This window comes from Pezoporus occidentalis, unplaced genomic scaffold, assembly GCF_034315485.1.
Source record: "Pezoporus occidentalis ecotype Australia unplaced genomic scaffold, CSIRO_AGI_Poc_V1 ctg15, whole genome shotgun sequence".
NCBI classification, from domain to species: Eukaryota; Metazoa; Chordata; class Aves; order Psittaciformes; family Psittacidae; genus Pezoporus; species Pezoporus occidentalis.
Genome location: NW_026913316.1, coordinates 11668403 through 11687898, shown reverse-complemented (window position 1 = coordinate 11687898; position 19496 = coordinate 11668403). Strand labels below are relative to the sequence as shown.

Here is a 19496-nt window from a genome sequence, read left to right as displayed (position 1 = left end):
TTAGCAGCTAAATCAAGATCAATATTCTGATCTGTGACACGAATTTTATTAACATTCTATTTGAAAATTTCATCTTGCTTCCGACAAGTCCTGGTTTGAGATTGGTTCAGTTTGGATAGGGCGTCACCACATTATTTCTTAATGACTTTCCCAGCTGCTTCTTTCCATTTTCCACCATCAGCAACCATCTGGTATCTTATTAGCACCTCAATGCTCATTTAGTGTTCTCATTTAGGAGAAAAAAGAAGTAAACACTCAAAATATTACACATTTTAACGGACCGTCTTTGGAAGATTAATGCCTTTATAAACCGATAGATCGTCTCTCTCAGTCTCTGTTTAACCAACAGATCGGGATATCGGGACTTTCTTCTGGGAAGTGCGAGAGCTGCCATGGGGCTTTCTTTGTTTGTTTGTGGGTTTGGGTTTTTTTTGGTTTTGTTTTTTTTTTTTTTCCTGCTAAGATTGTGCTTAGTCTCACAGGGAAAAATCTTTCGCAGTCATATTTCCTCTGTGTTTATTTAAACGTAAATCGTTACAAAGAATTCTGTTTCCTAAGCTATCAGTTTTTCTCCCCGGCTTCCGTCGCAATGTGTACCAAAGCGTGAAGGCTCTTGATCCAGTTTAGGAACCGCTTTGGACAGCAAAGTTTTACACTTGGGAGCAGAGAGAAAACTCGTCCCTCTCATTTTCAAGAATGTATTTTATAACGTAAATGGATATCAGATCTATTTATGATCCCAAAATGGATACCACAGAACATGTCTGATGCGTTACAACTGAAAAAATTACTTTAATTGTACTATTCAAGAGCCAGCTTCACTCAGCTTCTGAAATTTACGTGTATGAAAAGGGAATCTCGCAGCTTCTTTCCATCAAAATAGCTGCAAGAGTCGTTAAAACCTTGGATTTGGTATTTTAAGTTTCAGTTAACCAAAGGCAAAAAGATGACTTTTTATAAACAAATTATAAATGTTTGAATAGATTTGTAATACATGTATAAGATCTGTAGCAACAGAATGCATACCTGAAGAGAGCTCATAATTTCATTTAGTTTATTAGACAAAAATATATGATTTAGACAAGTTTTGCTGACGCGTTATTTACAATCTGAAATCACTCTATATACAGAAAAAACACAAACACATGGGAACATTTACCAAACAAATAATCCAAGAATGGTTAGAATAACACGATCTGGAATGGTACAATGAAGAAAGGGATCCATCTACAGATTTGTGTAATCGCTTTTATGGATTTGCACCACCTTATTGCAAAAAGAGATTGATGGGAGTCCTTTATATCGTTTCCTCTTTTATTTCTTTTTTTTTTTCTTTCTTTCTTTTTTTTTTAACTGTCCTTAATACCAGTCTCTGTAATATTTTTTTTCACCAAACCATTTAATCAAGCTGAAGGGAGAGCTGTTAAAATTCTCGGTGTTCCCTCTTGCTGAGCCAAAGAGCTGCGGGGAGGGGAGGAAGGGAGAAAAAAAAAATAAAAAAAAAAAAAAATGACGTAACAATCTTTCAGGGAAAAAAAAGAGAGAATCCTTTCCTACAATTGCCTATCTATTGCTATAGCATCCTAGTATTAGTTAACTGCACGGAAATCATTGTCACTGGTGTAATTAACACAAGCTCTTTGAGGTCTGTTAAGTTTCAGAGAAGTTACAGGCTGGCTATGTACAATTGCAATTTAGCCTAACTTTGAAAAGATTACAGCAAGTTCTGCGTTGTTCTTATTGTCTGTGTGTATTATTAAGGTGATGATTAGGTTTCAAAATTAGTCTTTATTATTCAAACACTCTGTTTCACATAAGTAACATTCCTGCAGTGAAAACAAACAAACAAACTCACTTGTCACGGACAGGCTGGAAGGGCGATTTTAGCGGCTGAGGTGGGGACTCAGTTCTTGGTACATTTTCTCTTTCTAGAAGGAGACAGAAGGGAAAAAAATGGGAGAGGGAAAAAAAAAAAAAAAAAGAACCATTTTAGAATAAGAATAGTAAAAATCCGGACAGTGTGCAGAGAGCACACCTCCCTTTCACCCTCTTGTTCAGACGTGTGTATGTATATGTATATGTATGTGTGTGTGCGTACAGCATTATCCCCTACTTCCAATATTTAAGAAGTACACAAGCTTTCCTTGTCGTATTTTTGAATGTCCTTGAAATTACTGGGAGATGGAGATCAGGAAGAAGGAGGTAAGGAAAGCAAAACTCAAAGAATATGCAAGCACTCTCATCTTACTTGATGGGCATATACAGTGAGAATGTAATAGCCCATATGAAATGGGCTTAATGTGTGTGATCAACATGCTCCAGGAAAAGAAATAAATATATAGATGTAAATCAAAGCTAGGGTACACTGTCTGTTACTCCATTAAAAGAATCAGTTATAACAAGGCTGAATCTGACACCATTCCTCAAGGAGAAGTTCATGTGCGTGTGTTGGGGGTGGAGGGAGAGGTGGATGCCTGGTGCGTTCATTACCTATGTGTTTGGGACTGGTCCTCTCCGAAGGTTTTTCACTGCTTAGGGCTCCCAAGGTTGCTGTTAAAACAGAAGATTGTTGCTGGGCCTGGAGGTGGTGATTGTGATGAGCAGTGTGGTGGTGATTTACTCCCAAAAAGGACCTCACATTGAGCAGGGAACTCTGAGTGAGGAAAGCCCCATTTGTCCAGTTGTGAAATTTGCCAATCTGACATGTGTAGAGTCCATGGCTGGGGAGAAAAGCGGGGTGCTGGATCTGTGGAGAAGTGTGGTTAACCTGTGGAGGAGGTGGTGGTGGAGGAGAAGATTTCAGGGCCCCATCGGGACTGGTTGCTGTCTCTGCCAAAGACCAAATCTTGGGTTTGCTGTGAGGTGGCATCTGTAGGTTGTTCTGTCCCCCGGGACTGATGATTTGCGTACTGTTGTCAGAGGCCTCCTTCACCATGGCCAGTGCGTCTTTGGGTTTCAGCCCTTCAGACCCCGACAGTGCCAAATCCTTCTCCTTTTCCAAGTGCTCCTCTTCACTGCTTTGTCTCAGGAGATCGGGCTTCTCCTCCTCTTCCTCGTTGCTTTGCTCCCCATCGTTCTCGTCGATTTTATCTATATCTATGCTCTCCAGGTCGATTTCCTCATCATCTTCGTTCTTCTCGGGGTCCCCCTCATTGTCACTCCCGAAGAGGTTTGCATCTTCTTGGTCCTTACTCCTCGAGCCCCAGGTCACCTTGTTCTCCTTCTTGAGCCGCCGACGGGCGTTGGCGAACCAGGTGGAGACCTGGGTGAGGGTCATCTTCGTGATAATGGCCAGCATGATCTTCTCGCCTTTGGTGGGGTAGGGGTTCTTACGGTGCTCGTTGAGCCAGGCCTTGAGGGTGCTGGTGCTTTCCCGGGTGGCGTTTTTGGGCCTCCCCGGATCGCCGTACTGGAACTGTCCATAGGGATAATAGCCGGGGGCAGTGTGAGCAGCAAAGGTAGCAGGGTGGACACCCGGATTATCTTTCAGCTCGTACTGGGAGCCCTGCAACATATTCAGACAAGCGGAGAGGAAAAAGCACATCAATTATCTCGTTAACGTCTCTAACAGACCTAAATAGGATACTCCGGGAGTCGAAATACGCCTTGGAACGGTGCAAAGGGTTTTCCCAGGCAAATTCGTCCCTCCCCGCTCCAGGCTCTTCACGTTTAGATCAGACAGAGGTATTCCCAAATGGTCTCCCCCCACCTCTTCTCTCAGGGAAAGGAAAAGAGAGGGGCTAAACTGGGCTCTGCCAGGCACTATGCATATTTTCTCCGCAAACCAAATAAAATCAAACTATGGAAAGGCAGCAACTTCACATTCGCCTCTGCGAAACAATTTATTGTACCCTCGAAATTAGCATGCTGAGAAAGCAGGTACTGCACCCCAGTTACAAACTACTGCCCGCGCACAGCGTCGCATTTGTCTGAAAAAAAAAAAAAAAAATATCCCGGAGGATATTACAGATGCACGCAGAGTGTTCTTTTTTGGCCCCAGATCTGCCTTTAAAAGGAGTTGGCGTGAGGCGAGGCTAGGGAGAAGAATGTGCAACTTCAGGAGGAAGGCACTTATAATGTAAGAGATTTTCCACACACAAACCAACTCCCCCTAACCCTCCCCTCTCCAAATCATACACTAAGATTCTGGTGTAAAACATTAACTTCTAACTCTTAGAAAAGCGTTTAAACTCTGGAATGAAAACTGACCCACGCGTTTTAGAATATGGATATGCAGACACTTAATCGCCTAAATTTTACTTTGATCTTGGCAGAGCAAACACGAATTGTTTACAAGCATTGAGACGGTGATTTATTTGCAATCAATATTCTTTTTATCATCAGTAGTAAAACACAGCAAGTCAAATTATCCCATCAGGTGTTTTGGTAAATAACATTTTATCTTTCTAGCAACCTCATTAGGCCTCATTATTACCGCAAATTGAACAGATATTAACAATATTTTACCACTTAAATTACAAATGCTCAGAATTGTAGAATTTCAAAATATCATCGTCATGGCAAATCACTGTGGTAAAATACCAGGAGACTTTGCAAGTAGGAAAGGGAACTGATCCAAAATAGCTAACGTTTAAAGCCGTTTTGGGGTTGTTTTTTTTTTCTTCCTTCTAGTACAATCTCTCTTTTTTCTTTTTTTTTTTCCTTTCCTAGCCCAGAAATACATTCTTAGTATTGATCCTGCGAAATTCGTGTCAGCCTTAAAAATGAACCTTTTCACAAATGTCTGAGACGAAACTGATTTAACTTTGTCAAACAGTTGAAAAGAAGCATGTATTTTAATTCTAGAGGCGAAGATTACACACAAAGAGAAGCCCTATGCGATTTTGGTAATGTGTTACAGAGTGGGGTTTCTGCATTCCCTTTATTCCGCTGTCTTTTGTTATTGTTGCTGAAATGATATTTTTTGTGTAACCTCTTTTGGGAATTCTTTTGAAGAAACCACTTGTAAATCACTCACTGACTCTGTCTCAGCTTTGACTGCATTTCCAAAATCAAGGTTAAAAAAGTAGGAAACGCAAGCTGCTCAAAGTGCCTTCGCGGGAAATGTTTGCAGCACAAAATGGTCTGCTTTCAAATGTTGACCCTTGCTCAGCAGTGTATCTACCTGCTCCCCAACATATATTTATTAAAACCCCTCACAAGTTATGTCTTGCATGCACCCACTTGCTAATGTTCACACTTTTATGATTCGGAGGGGAGAGAAAAGAGGGTGATTTAGAAACTAGAGTGGAACCTAAGCGTACCGACGCCGGGAAATTTGGGAGAGTCAAGCAACGGAAACGTTTCAACGACACCAGAAATAAAAACAGTTAAAAAACACAGATGTTTCATTTTGTAACTATTACATTCTAAAGAAAAGGGAGGGAGGGGAGAGGGAAGACATCGGAGGACAATCTGGGAGAGGGCAATTTGGGTTAGAGTTAACACCAGTGTACCTTTCTGCTCCGACGCAGATATTGGGGTGTAGATGCCCTCCTTCGCCTGATGCAAATCCCGTCTATGATACTCGCCGTAATCAGAGTACGAAAAGTTCAGGAAACAGAAACAGGCCATTTATAAAGCTTAAGGAAAATGTCTTGAAATAAGCGGGGGGACCCAGCTACAGACACTGCACTTTGGCCTTTGTGACGAAACCTGTTCATAGATCGGCGGCAGAGAAAAGGACGAGGCGGAAAGAGGAGCGCTCTGGAAAGCCAGCTGCAACAACGGGACCGTCAACACCAGCGCCAATAACGACAAGGAGGGGGGAAAATACCGAGTTGCTGGGGAAAGCTGACATCACGGACGCAGGAGCCCTGCTCAGCCCTTTCACCGCCAGAATTAAAACTCGGAGGAGTTTTGCCCGGCTGGAGAGACGGGGAGGAGGAGGCTGCGCCTGCGGACGGAGCCCGCTGCCCCGGTCCCGGCCCCTCTCCCTAGCATTCCCACCGGCGCCCTCGTTCCCCTCTCCGCGGTGGACCCCGAGCAGGGCGGAAGCCGCTACCGCGGCAGGGCTGCCCGCCGCCCTGCGCCCCGGCCCCGCGGCCTCCTCCCACCCCGGCCCCTCTGTCTGCGCGCTCCGCGGGAGCGGGAAGAAGCGCGGTGCTCGCTCACAGTCACTCACCATTTGGGAGAAGAGGCCGAGGTCGGCGGTGTAGGGCAGGAAGGCGCTGTAGTTGGGGGCGCTGTAGGGGCTGGCGTACATACCCAGCACCGATGTGACAGCGGCCGAGCCGCTGCCCAGATCGGCGCCCGCGGGCCGGCCCGAGGCGGCTGCGGCGGCGGCGGCGGCTGCTGCGGCGGCGGCCAGTACCCCGGGCCGGTCGCTCCCGTACACCGCCTGGCTGGCGCTGAGGTACTGCGGGTAGCCCAGCTGGGGGAAGGACATCTCCGGGGCGCGGGCACAGCGGCAGCGGCACTGGCGGCGGCGGCAGAAGCGGCAGAAATATGGAAAAAAATGGGGGGAGGGAGGGGGAGGAATTACAAAAAAAAAAAAAAAAAAAGCGAAGGGGAGGAGGGAGCCTGAACAGCCGGGGAGGGGAGCGGAGCAAACCCGGGCTTCTCTGGATCTCTCTCTTTTTTCCTCCCCCCCCTCCCCTCTCTTTACTGGAGTCAGGCAGGGCGAGAGAATAAAAATCGAGCCGATAATTTTCTTTTTTCGTTCTGATTTCTTTCTGTCAGAGATATATTGCAACCTAGGGATGGAGGAGGAGTGTGGAAGGATTCAGTGGGGTGTCTTTCCTCAAATCTCGGCTCTTCTGTGCTCCTAAATCCCTTAGATGTGATCTGATCAACAATTGAGCTCCAACTGATGTGTCTGCCCTTAGGTCCTAGGCTGATCTTTCAGATACAATTTGAAGTTGATGTTTTGATTGGCACCCACTTGAGCTGCAAGCACCGCCCCGCTCCCCCCTCTCCCGCCCCCCCTGGGTGCAGCACGTGGTGCACAGCCGAGCCTGGGCCACTTTCCTCCGTGCCTGCGTGTGCGTGTGTGTGCGTGTGTGCGCGTGTGTCCGCGCAGCTGCTGTGCTGTGCTGTGTGTGTATTTAATGTTTAGCAATGGGCTCCTTTCAGAAAAGCCCCCACTGCTGTATGACAACCTGTCTACACGATTTTACAGCTGTCCAACATTGGGGTTTTGCTGTTTCGCAGCCTTAGTGTGTCCCCTTTTAACAAAAACAACTGTGTTGCTGGCTTGTTTTGTTTTTGGGTTTGGTTGTGTTTTGTTGTGTTTTTTTTTTTTTCTTTTTCCACCTTTAACATTGAGTCCCCCTTGTCGTCGTTGGACTCTGGAACAAACGAGAGTGGCCGGGAGAGAAAAAGGCGGTTTTGCAGCCAGGCAATTTGTAACAATTTACCACTTTAAAAAAAAAAGAAAAAAAAAGAAAAGAAAAGGTAAATAAAGAAATACAGAAACTGTGTCTTATCTATGTACAGCAACCCACAAACGCCACACACAAGCGAACCCACACACAACTTCGCTGAAACTCATGAGGCTCATTCCTGGCAGTTCTTCCCAAAAGAATCTTTACTTAAAAAAAAAAAAAGGGGGGGGGAGGAAGGATTCGCAGCTACCTTCCTTCCCCCCTTTTCCCTAACACAACCCCCCCTCCCCCCTTCTCCTCATGCCCTGCCGACAGATTGACACTCAGGGACAATTATCAGAGGCATCGCGACAGTCTCGGAATATTAACAATAAATAATCCCGCAAATCAACAGCGGCGACATGTATGCCCCGAGCTGGAGTGAGGCTGAACTGAGTGGCTTCTAGATTGTCAAAACTTTCATCCCCTCGTGACAGCGGGGACCAAAGGAAACGCGGGGTCGCAGAGTGGGGGGCGGACAGGTAGGGGGACCACCAAAACGATCTGTTGCCATTATTATCGTTAAGAGCAATAATCAGAGGGAGGGATTTTTTGACCTTTCTTCTTCCCCTTTTCCCCTTGGAGTGGGGTGGAAGGTGCAGCGGGAGACAAAGGACTCTTCGGCGACGGTCCGAAGGACTCGGCCGCCTCGAAGGAGAGGAGTCGTCACCACTGTAACCCGACCGCTGTGTTGGCCGCTTCTCCGACGTGGAGAAGCCCGTACCTCGCCGGAGCTGGCAGAGCCTCGCCACCGCCCGGCCCGCACCGCAAACTTTCGTTTCCCTACGGCTGTCGGGGCCTTCCCAGATTCCCACTTCCCCTCTCCCCCCCCCCCCCATGTGGGGGAAACAGCTAGCCCGGAGCTGGGGGTTTCGTGCCCCGACTTTCCCAGCCCCTGGGGGCAGCTCTGCCCCACGGTCCGGCCCCAGGGGAACGGCCCCGCCGAGGGGACCGGAGCGGCCTCCCCCAGTCCAGCCCAGCGCTCGCCGCCGCGGTCCCCGCCGACCAGGAGCTCCGTCTTTGTGCTGAAGGGGCGGTCGGGGCCCCCGAGTTCCTCCTCTAGGGACGGCGCGGCGCGGCATGAAAGGGGCCGCAGACGCGAAGGCCTGCTGCTTTTCGGGGTGCGAGTGTGTGGTGGGGGACGGAGAAGGGAGGGAAGAAAGCGGGGGGGGGGGGGGAGGGCACGGGTGTCTCTCCTTTTTCCTAGCCCAGGGCGACAGCCACCTCCTAAGGTCCACGGGACTTCGCGCCCCCTCTCTGCGCTTGCAGCCACGGGTCCAGCCGGACACCACGGGTCCCCCCGGGGACTGGCCGCCACGGGAGCGGGAGGAGATGCCTCCCTGCCTGCGAACGCCCCTAAGCCCAGCCAGCCCTCCCAGCCCCGCACTCAGGGGAATCGCTCCGTCTCAGAGAGTTGGTTGAACTTCCCTCCCCTATCAGTTGGAAGCAGCGAGCTTTCCCTTTCCTATGTCTAAGAAGGAGAGGAGGATCTTCTGCCCCCTTACACCCCCGCTCCAAAATCTCACCCTCAAAGCAGGAGAACGACTCTCAGACAAAAACGCACCGCCGTGACAAAGCTGAGTGGGGCTTGAAAATTGCTGCGGTATTTTGCGAATGGAAGTGTCACATTACAAGGGCTGCAGGTAAATAAAGGTGGGATAAGACACCGACGCTGCCGAAATCTTCTTAGCGCTTTAGATCTGAGTGGAATGTGTATCCAGAAAAGGTTTCCACTTGGAGGCTTAAGAAATGTGATTCATCCCCTCCCCCATCCCGCTCAGATCAGTTCAGGGAGGGAGGGGGAAGAAAGGAAAGAAAGAAAGGGAGAAAAAAAAAAAGAAAAGAAAAGAAAACTCTCACTTGCTTTTCTATCTGCCCAGCATCTTTTCGGGGCGAACTTTGCTATTCTTCACCTTGTATGGAAATAGAGCAAATAAATGCAAAGTACACGTTACTTGCAATGGTGATTTGAAGCGGGGGAGAGGAGAGGAAGGAAGGAATAAAAAAAAGGGGGGGGGGAATAGGAAGAAAAAAGGAAAGGAAAGAAAAAGGAAAAAAGAAAAAAAAAGAAAGAAAAGAGAAGAAAAGAAAAAAAGAAAAGAAAAGAAAAGAAAAGAAAAGAAAAGAAAAGAAAAGAAAAGAAAAGAAAAGAAAAGAAAAGAAAAGAAAAGAGAAAAGGAAAAGAAAAGAAAAGAAAAGAAAAGAAAAGAAAAGAAAAGAAAAGAAAAGAAAAGAAAAGAAAAGAAAAGAAAAGAAAAGAAAAGAAAAGAAAAGAAAAAGAAGAAAGGAAAAGAAAAGCCACCGAGGAGGGGCAAAGTTGCAAGACTGGGAGGAGAGCTTTGTTCCTCATCTGCAAAGTTCCCGGCACAAGGATGAGCAGGGTCCTGTGAACGCCATTAATTATGCACAGTTCTGATCAGTAAATGCCAATCCCTTACCACGCGATTCCTGCTCCTGCGTTGGACATTGCCCATTTTTCTGATGGTTTATTAAGTCACTTCAGTAGGCAACCTTTCAAAGCCCCTTTTAATTTCCACACACATACACACACACACACCCTCCCCCCCCCCCCACCTTGTGCAAGTAAGCTGGGACCAGAGCTGCTACACTAAGCTACTTAGCTTGAAAATCAGTTTAGTGAAGGTCTGGGAGATTCTGGGTTTATTTCCCCCATACAAGACCTATAGCAGGAGCTTAATAACAAAAGTGCGAAAAGAACGAAACTGTACGGAAAATTACAAACATCAGCAGCAGCTGCCAGAAGCACCAGGAAAATCTTTCCCTAAACCCAAGACCTAAACAGTCAAAAAGGTTGGTGTGATCAGACCCATTATCCGTAAATTAGCTTGAAATTGTTAAGAGATGGAACAAACTAGTGTTGTATTTTTTTTTTTTTTGAGGTAATTTTAACCATAAGGCAGTGAAAAAATATTTTTATTCCTTTCTCCCCCCCCCCATCTTTAGTTGCTTGAATATCTCCTTAACTTTCGGAAAAAACTAACAAAATGAGTGCGGTGCCAACTCATTAGCCGAACGACGTTTTAAAAGAAAATAAACTGTCACGTAGTAAAAAAGGGTTTGGGCTCAGGGTGAAAAGCAGAGCCATCTTCCCGATGGAAAGCGGATGCACATCTTAAAACAGGAGGGAGAGGAATCTATAGCAGCGTCGGGTATAACGTGATTATACCTAAGGTAATCGCTTAAAATAAATTGTATACTGTTTAAAGTAAATCAACCTAAATGGCCAAGCTCCTATAATTCGAAGATCATTGGCCGTATCAACTCCTCCTTTCTTTGAGGAGTTTGCTAAGACGTCCAGTTTTCTTAGGGCAAGGCGTCCACCGCCAAGAGATTTTCTCTTTATTATTAACAAATCAGTTTAGATAGGGGTCCGATAAGAAATGCAAATCCAGACATAGGGGTCGCTGCTTGGCCGAATTTTAACTGAAGGCTGGTTCTGCAGGAGCTGACTGAAGGGTCTGCCTGCGAAGTGGATATGTGAAGCTTTAACACTGACTCTACTAAAAAAATGAAGTCAGTGATTTTGATCTGCTCCAGATGTCCTAAGAGTGGATATTGCAGTGCTGGGAATCCGCACCAAATATCTGAGGGCACTGATGGTAATCAGCGGAACACATCAGCCAGGGGGGACTGGCAATTGTGATAACCTGCTGCAAATGTGCAGGGCTGGAGATGGCAGTGATAAACCGCTGAAAGTATCTTCAGATGGAGATGACAGAGATGTTGAAAGGAGACACCTAACTATGGGGAGAATGGGATAATAAGCAGAGCACAGGCTGAGAGTGGAGTTCACATATTTACTAGTCTACGGTTCATCCGTGTAATTGCCACGGAGATACGTGCTTTTGCGCGGCGCCCCTGCATGCAAACGCGCGTGTATGGACCTGCTAGTCAGATTCGGGGGTTATGCAGCATTGATAAAAATATCTACCGAAAGAGAGGGCGGCTTAATGACTAAAGCACCTTGTTTGTAGCTTGGGAAGTAAAGTTTTAATCTAATTCTGTAACTGCTTTGAGGCATCCTGGTAACGACTTCTTTTGCAAATCCTCTCCTGATTTTCAGCTCTCACCGGTAACAGACGACGAAATTTAAGATGAGCTCTTCAGTTAATAGTCTGTTTCAATTTTCTTTCCTGTGGAAAGAATGTGCAGGGGATGCAGTGGAGAAGAGTGACAAAAAATAGATTATCCGTATGTTGCTAATTTTCTGGCTGTTCTCAGCAGGTAGTTTCACTGCTTTTTATTTATTCCCCCCCCCCCCCCTTTCCCTGTCATTTTTTAATGTGTAAGTTTAAAATAACCCTACCATGTTAAGTATCAATCCTATACATTTTAATGATACATCTGTGTGGGACTGAATCCATTAATTTAATACATCTCGCCTAGGTTCTAATTATTCACTGACTGTCGACTATTTGGATCAGTTGACTGAGTTTTCATTAAGTGTATTATATCTGATGTGGCAACGGGCCGTGTTTCATTTTGAAGACACGTAGTTTTTGGGGGGTGCAGGACCTTGGCGCTTGTTTCCTCCTGCCGGCCACCCGCCGCCAGGCCCCGTCGCTTCCGTGCGCTCGTCCGTCCTGAGCTCTTCTCATCAGCTCTGATTTATGAGCCTTGTTAAACACTCATTATTACTTTGCACCTTTTTTTTCCAGCAGGGTCTGGGAAACAACCCCACTTTGTGACAACAGGGCATGTGTCAAACAATTATAGGCGGAGAGGTGATGTAGCTCTGGAGCACCAGATTCCCCCCTCCTCCCCTTCACGTCGAACCCGAGGAATATTGCTGTTAAAACAAGGTAAATATAAATATATATCAAAAAAAAAAATCTTTCTCTTTCCAAATTTAATTCACAGCAAAGCAGGCTTCAGACCTCTGACCATGCAAACGAATGGGTTGGTTTGTCTAAATAAACACGAAGTTGAAATCAGGTATACCTGGTCGATTCCCTAAACGTGAATATGTATACATCCATAACACAAGAAGGAATTTAAGCCTGAGCAGATACAGAGTTTGACTGTACTAGAGGTAACAGCTAATAAGGCGTTTACGAAGATTATTATATTCAGGCAGAGAAAGAGCATTTGAAAAAGAAATTATGGTCATGTCTCTCTTTTATTTTCTTTTCTTTTTTCTTTTTTTTTTTTTGTTTTAATTAAATTAAGAGAAATGGATTTTTCCCCCCTGATAACCTGGCAGTGACTTTTTATTTATCCTTTATCAGTTCACCTCAGTTGCAACTTACGTTTATTTTTGACAGCAATGCGAATACACAGATGCTCTCTGCCATGGCGCTTTTGCAAATGAATTGTTAAAGCTGTGCACGCGGGCCTATATGAACAAGCTCACACATCTATAGAATGAATCTATAGAATGAATCATCTGCCTCTCTTTGCATTTATCTGTCGGTCTGTCTATCAACCTATCTATGAATATTTTATGGGTCTGAACTTAATTAACAAAATAATTTCCATTTTGTCTCCAAAATGATCAACAGCAATTATGTGAGATTTTTAAGGTTTACAATTTTATGTCACCAGACTGTTGCTCGGGGGCAGAGGCACAATTGCCGTGCCAGCTGCAGTTGTATTTATTTGTTTTTCTGTCTTGTTCCTGTAGGGCTGCATTATGCAGTTTTTAATTAGTTTGTGTTTGTATTTCACCCGTCCCAAATCAATGCCATCCTGGAGCAATGCAATGTAAATTCCTGCAGTACAGGTGTAGCTGCTAGCTCTGGAACACTAGGAAACTCATGTCTTACAAATGAAAGCAGTGAATGCCATTCAGCCAAACTGTCAGCTTTAAACAGCCAAGAGGAAGGAGATCAAAGCAGAGAGCAGGAACTTCTACTCTCCAGATTAGTCTTTATGGTTTGAACGCCTAATGCTATTAAAAGGAACCAGGACATACAGCACATCGTTGGCTACAAAGTTACTTCTAATTTTGCTAAAGTCCTGCCTTATTTTGGCCAGCGTAAGCCTTCAGAGCATTTCAAGATGCACTGTTTCCTTTGAGGCCTAGTAGCTACTCATCTGAAATTATGCAGAACTAATACCTTCAGAGACACATTCCTGTTTGTGCACATATTTATATAACTTATCGGCTTTTGAAAGATAATTTTGATTTCCTCCTAGGTTCCACAAAGTCTTTTAATAGAACTCGTGGCAATAAAACCTGAAATTCTAGTATCTCCAGACATGAAAAGTCCCTTTATGTTGTGTTTGGTGTCTCTTCTTTCTTGAAATGACCTTTGTACGGTGGTGTATAAATCTATTATTCCAGTCACTGGGGAATTCTTTTAAAGCTTTTTTTTTTTTTTTTGTCAGGAATAAGAGATCGTTCATCTTTAACTAGGCCACATAGAAATTATGATTCAACAGCAGTGTATATTTAATTAGAGTAATCTCACTTGAATTTAATTACCTAATGAATTATTTGTTTAAAAGGTAAAACGGCTTGTTTGCCAAGTACAGTGCAACCCACTGATAAGAACTTCCGTTATAAGAACATTAATATTTAAAAAAAAAAAAAAAAATATGGTTTTATATTTTAACTCTTTGGTTCTGGCAGCCGTCGGTGGGCACACCGAGCCCACCGCTATCCGGGCCCCCATCCACCCCGTCCCTTTGCCTCCCTGCAGCGAGCCCCCCGCCGCCGCCGACTCGCGTAAGTAACGCGCCCCACAGCGCCGCACCGTGCGGCGGAAGCGGAGGATGGGATGTCAGGGGCGGAGACACAGGACACGGGAGGCTCTGCAGGCTGAATTTCTACGAGAAACGGCGGTGCAGGAGCGACTCGGAAAGCGGCGGTGAGGCCCCCCCGGCTGTGGCAGGAGAGAAGCTACGTGCCGCTCTGCGCTCCGCTCACTGCCTAGCAGCCGCCACTCGCGAAGCTGCTCCCCAGGGCTGCTGTCCCTCCGCGCAGCGTCATGCATGGAAGAGGTCCTGGCCAGGAAGGTGTCAAAGCGGGGAGCGTCAGGCTGCAAACCCGTCATCTTCTTTCTTTGATTTTAATTATTTTTACTTTCTCTTTTTTCCCCGCAGCCTTATGGACAATGCAGCTAATGGCTGTCCTTTGATTATTTATGTTTCTTCGGCCAAGGCAACAAAAACTGACCAGCCTCTACCCTTGACCTTTCTCCTCTGTTCCCAAGTTTTCCAGCTACCGCATTGTTTGTCTCCAAGATACAAGGCGCACACACAGTGCTGAACTGCAACACTTGTCAGGAAAATCGTCTGCAAGCACCACAGCTCGGGGATTATCCGCCTAAAAAAAAAAAAAACAAAACACAAAACACACTTTTTTTTTTTTTAATGCAGTAGTGGGGAGCTCTCCTTGATGTATTCAACTGCAGAAACACTAAGTCAAAAAATTGCCTTTTTAAAAATTTTATTTTGGGTATTTTTATTTATTTATTTATTTTCCTTTTTTTTTTTTTTTTCCCTTCTGAGCTGGGAACTCTTCTATAGTGTTTGACAATGGAACCTCTAGAAGGTATCCCTGTGCGGCTATGTGTTGCTCGGACCCAGAACTTTCGGGTCGTTCTCCTCCCTTCCCCCGAACATAATGAGGCCACCGGCGAGGCCTGGACCTCCCTATCCCCGTCCCGCAGTGATGCTCTGGCACCAGGCAGATCACTGTCAGGAGTAGGGAACAGGCATTTACACGTCTTTGGAGATGGCGAAGGTGATCAGGGTATGCCGAAAAGGAAGGGGGCATTTCTTCCTTACTTTCGTTCGGTAGGTAAGAACCTACCAAACATTTCTGCTTGCGAAGCACCAGCAAGGGGGAAAGGGAAGAGTGTGTATACTTAAGCCATGGGCAGGGAGGGTAGAAGAAGAAGCAAGATTAAAACTGATTTTCAGGGATACTGAGGCATCAGTTCGAGCCAAAGCCATGTTTGGGGGACCTTAATAGGTGACACTTAAGCTCCCACTCGGGCAGACCTGCAGCGCCACTAATTAGCCCCTGGGTGCACAGACGCATCGGACACATATCTGGAGATGTACCCACGTTTCCAAACACCGAACCCGCCTTCTCGGCAGGGAATTCTTCCCTTCACCCCCCGCGGCCAGACAGGAGATGACCCGCTGGTCTCCCAGGGGAGGTGCGCGGCTCGCAGCCCCCGGGACTCCCTGTGCCGGGCTTGGAGCAGCCGCCCGCTCCTGCAGCGTTTCCGACTTCGGCGTTTGGAAATAATCTGGGCTCGATGCAGCTACCACTACAGGTGACTGCTTTGCTGCAGACGGGTCCGCTCAAGTCCTCAGCCAGCTGCAAGACAGTTTGCGCAGCTCTCAGCTACGCGCCAGCGCAGCGGGGCTCTGGTCGTGGAGCTGCGCGGAGAAAGCCTTCGGGAAGAGAGTCGGGGCGCGGGGTTTGGGGTTGTGCAAGAGATCAGGAGGGAACAGGGGCGGCGGAGGCAACCCTCGGTCTTAGACATTCTGTCCCCTCCGTTTCAGGTCGAGGATCCTCATTTAGATGTATTTTATATTTCTCTCCTACCCGCATGAGTTTTGGAAGTCTGCTGAAGAGCAGCTTTATGCACAGGTCGCACAAGCTGCTGGCACTGTGGCAGTTTACCATCACATGAACTCCTATTTCTTGGTGCTGGAAATGTTTGAGTATGATGTCTCTCTTGCACTTCCAGGCAAATACACCAGGTCCAGAACCTAAGAGTAGCCTCGGATGTGTTAGAGCGAGACTGGCCTATCGACTTCAGAAAATCTCAGACCTCACAATTATATTAAAAATGTTTAGGATAGTCAAAGCTGAGACTGAAGTCATTTTCAGAACCTACAGCAAACTTGTCACAATATCGCACTGCTCAGAGGCACATAAATAACTTGGTCTTCTCTACTATGCATCATTTTCACACAGGGTTATTAGCATCCACTGGCAACTCCATTGAAATGTTTGTAATGGCTTTAGGATATTATGGGAGTTATAGATCTGTAGGACTGGTGTTTTAATTCTTGAGGGCCCTTGCTTTTCTTGAAATTACGAGTGCAGTTGTCACAGCACATTTACATAATGTAGTTTACTCCATTAATTCTGGTAACTAAATACATATATTAACAGACCATATTTGTCTGTGTGTTTTTATTCTTACCTCCTTTGGAAGAGGTATGCATTTCCACTGTATTATTACTGATAAAGTACAGCTGTTTAATTTCAATCATGTAGTTATGGTAGGACAAACTATTAAACAAATATTAGACTGGAAGTTGTTGAATTAAAATTCCTCACAAAAGCTCAGATTTTTTTAAAATATTTTATAAACAGCATAATTTACAATGTCATTCTATACCTTCTACATCTTTCTTCTAATACTTCAGCATTAGTAGCAGTTGATGTATTTTCTTTCTTTGCTTTCTTTTTTTCTTAATAGTCACTCTTTTTGCTAATGTAATTGCCAAGTATCCACTGATGTGTGCTGCATTTTAATGATGACTTTTTGTTTTATCCAATATAACTTTTTAATAAAATTGTTTGGATCACATTTTAAGGACAGGTGTAAACTGTTGCTTTGGTTTTAATGTCTAATATGGACCTGGGCAAGATATTTTGCCTTTGAACAGATATTCACTCAAGCCAGACTATATGATTTATGCATTTATACACTTACATACATTTTTTACTTTACTTTAGGCTTACTGAATTGCAGTTAGTTTCCCCTTTTGCTTCTTTCCAGTACATTAATATGCTGAAGTCAACAAGGCCTATTTCTCTCTTGTATTTGTTCTTTCTAATAACACAAGAGTATATTCGAATGGCAGTTTGAGCTTGGCGTGTATCAAACGGCACTAGTCCATTGAAAGCATTGCATCAGGGTAACAGTGAAACCAGAAATAAATTGGATTTTAAATAATAATAAGAATTTGAATGAAAACATTTCTACTGAAACACAATATTATGAGAAAATCCTTCATATGTGGTGCTTAGAACAAATATTGTTTGGTAGACTAATAATGTAGCTTTTCTTAACTTTTCTTAACAGTTAATCATGTCCTCCACTGAATTATTGGTCCAGATGCTGTAAGAAACAGGAAACTAGACTGCTTACATTTTTTTAGGACTAGGTCTTTGTGGTAGTTAAATCACTGTATCAATGAGTGGAACTTAATGTGCAATCACGAGCCGCATCATCGTACTCTACGAAGTAGCACTGAGTTTATTGATTCACTGCAGTTCTTCCCCCCTTCTCAAACTGCTGTTTCCCATCCCAATATGTTTCATTTTACTTATGCATGGTACTTCACTGACAAAGATGGCAATTTTGCCTGGGGTTGTGAACACTCAAATAGTATTGATAATATCAAATCCACTGTTAATTCTTCATGCATAACTGCATGAAGACTTAACAGACTTAACATAGACTGCTTCAATTTACAAGACATTTTATACACTATGGATAGCTATAGTTTTCTTTTTTTCCCCATGTGTATTCTACTGTTTCCTCATATGTTTTGCATTGCTCATAGACAAGATAAATTTTAGAAGTCTAAGTCATGATGTTCAGAGACTTACAGATGTTATTAAGAACAGGAAGGAATTATGAGCATTTATAAACACAACAGGCTCAAATTAAGACCCTCAGTTTGGCAGCTGGAAGCTTTTTGGGATTAATTACTACACACAAAGAGAAAACATGCAAAGAACTGTGTACCAAATATATTCTGCACCCTCAAGTTAAAAAGACTATCAATAAGTATAGATAGTGGTGCCTGAATTGAAGTTTTTTATTCTGATCATCTATGTCTATAAGCTCAAATATTTAACACATGGATGCTTTTTGAATGGCATGGGGTACTCAAAGACAGATAAAAAACAAATCTAAGCTGAGTTGATGCTTTGAAGGCAAGGAAAATTAAAGGCTATATGCTGCAGAACTAGACTGATAATGGGGAGGGAAATATTTGCTTTCTGTTTCATCTTCTATGTCTTTCCCCAGCTTTTCCACGAGCATCAGAGAGTTAGACAACATGTTCATTCAGTAGTTTGCAGGTATTTTTTCTCTCTCTTGCCTTGTGTCAGGACAACAAGTGCAAGCATTTGCAGTAGTTCATACTGTGCTGGCACCACAGCTGTAATTGCACTAACCCAGAACACTGTTGCCATAAACATTTCTATACTAACCTTAATAATTCTAATGCCTTGCAGAAGCAGTCTTGGTGCAGTTGCTTTGATGTAGTAGATACTGCCAGCGTAATTCACAATAATCTTGCAATCTTTACAAAGTCTGCTCTGTGCAATTTCCTTCTACTTCACATTATTTACTTGGTCTAAACTACTTGCTGTTTCATATAGTGATGAATACCAGTTCATTTACTTCAAATAAAATAATCTCTTCAGATATTGACTGGTGCTCTGACTAATCCTCATTTCATGAGTCCATCCTGGGACCTGTTGGGAAGTTTCCTCATAATTCAGTGCTACTGCATGGCTGAACAATCTTCTGTGTTAATATAAAAAATTTCCACCTACACACAGGCTTGGTGTGGATTTTTTACATTGTCACAAGTTTATGCACTCTCTTAAACTATGATAAGCTCTACAGGTATAAGAAGGACTTCTCTATCAGAAACTGGAGCATTCTATGGAAAGAAGAGTGTGGTCAAGAACCTTTGACATCTCAGTTCCACTGTAATGTTCCTATTGTCCATTTCCCCTGGCTCAGTCTTGTCAGCTTTGTGATTGATCCTACATTAAAACCAATTTTGATCTTAAAGTTGTTTTTATTAAAAGCAGCATCCCTATATTCTTTGTGTTTAGCTGTACTTGGTAGTTGATAAAGATTTCAGAGATGGGATTGTCTTTCTGCATGCTTATATAATGCTTACTCCATCCGAGACCCTGAAGCCTAAGCAACAATAAAAAGAAACCATCCATTTTTCACTGATGTGCCTATCCTGCTTAAAAAGTATAAGTTCAAGGGGTTAGAGACTCAGGTGACCTCTCATGTAACTACAGTTTTGTGAATAACTACGCTACCCTTTGCACACCACTAAAACTTACACTTGAAAGAGCATGTATGTATGCAAGGGTGAAAAACATTTCTGGTTTTGTTTGCTTTCGTGTTCCTAACAGTTACTTGTTAATATGAACAT

At 44.3% G+C, this 19496-nt stretch overlaps 1 protein-coding gene across 1 annotated transcript; it reads right to left on the bottom strand.

Moving 5' to 3' along the window:
• Positions 1-1037: 1037 nt before the first annotated feature.
• On the bottom strand, positions 1038-6902 carry IRX1 (iroquois homeobox 1). Its single transcript, XM_062611026.1, has 4 exons — positions 6125-6902; positions 2491-3505; positions 1856-1928; positions 1038-1461 (listed from the first exon to the last, which is right to left on the bottom strand). Exons 1-4 carry the CDS (start codon positions 6386-6388, stop codon positions 1404-1406), a joined length of 1410 nt encoding a protein of 469 aa, XP_062467010.1. The 5' UTR covers positions 6389-6902; the 3' UTR covers positions 1038-1403.
• Between the last annotated feature and the right edge of the window lie 12594 nt (positions 6903-19496).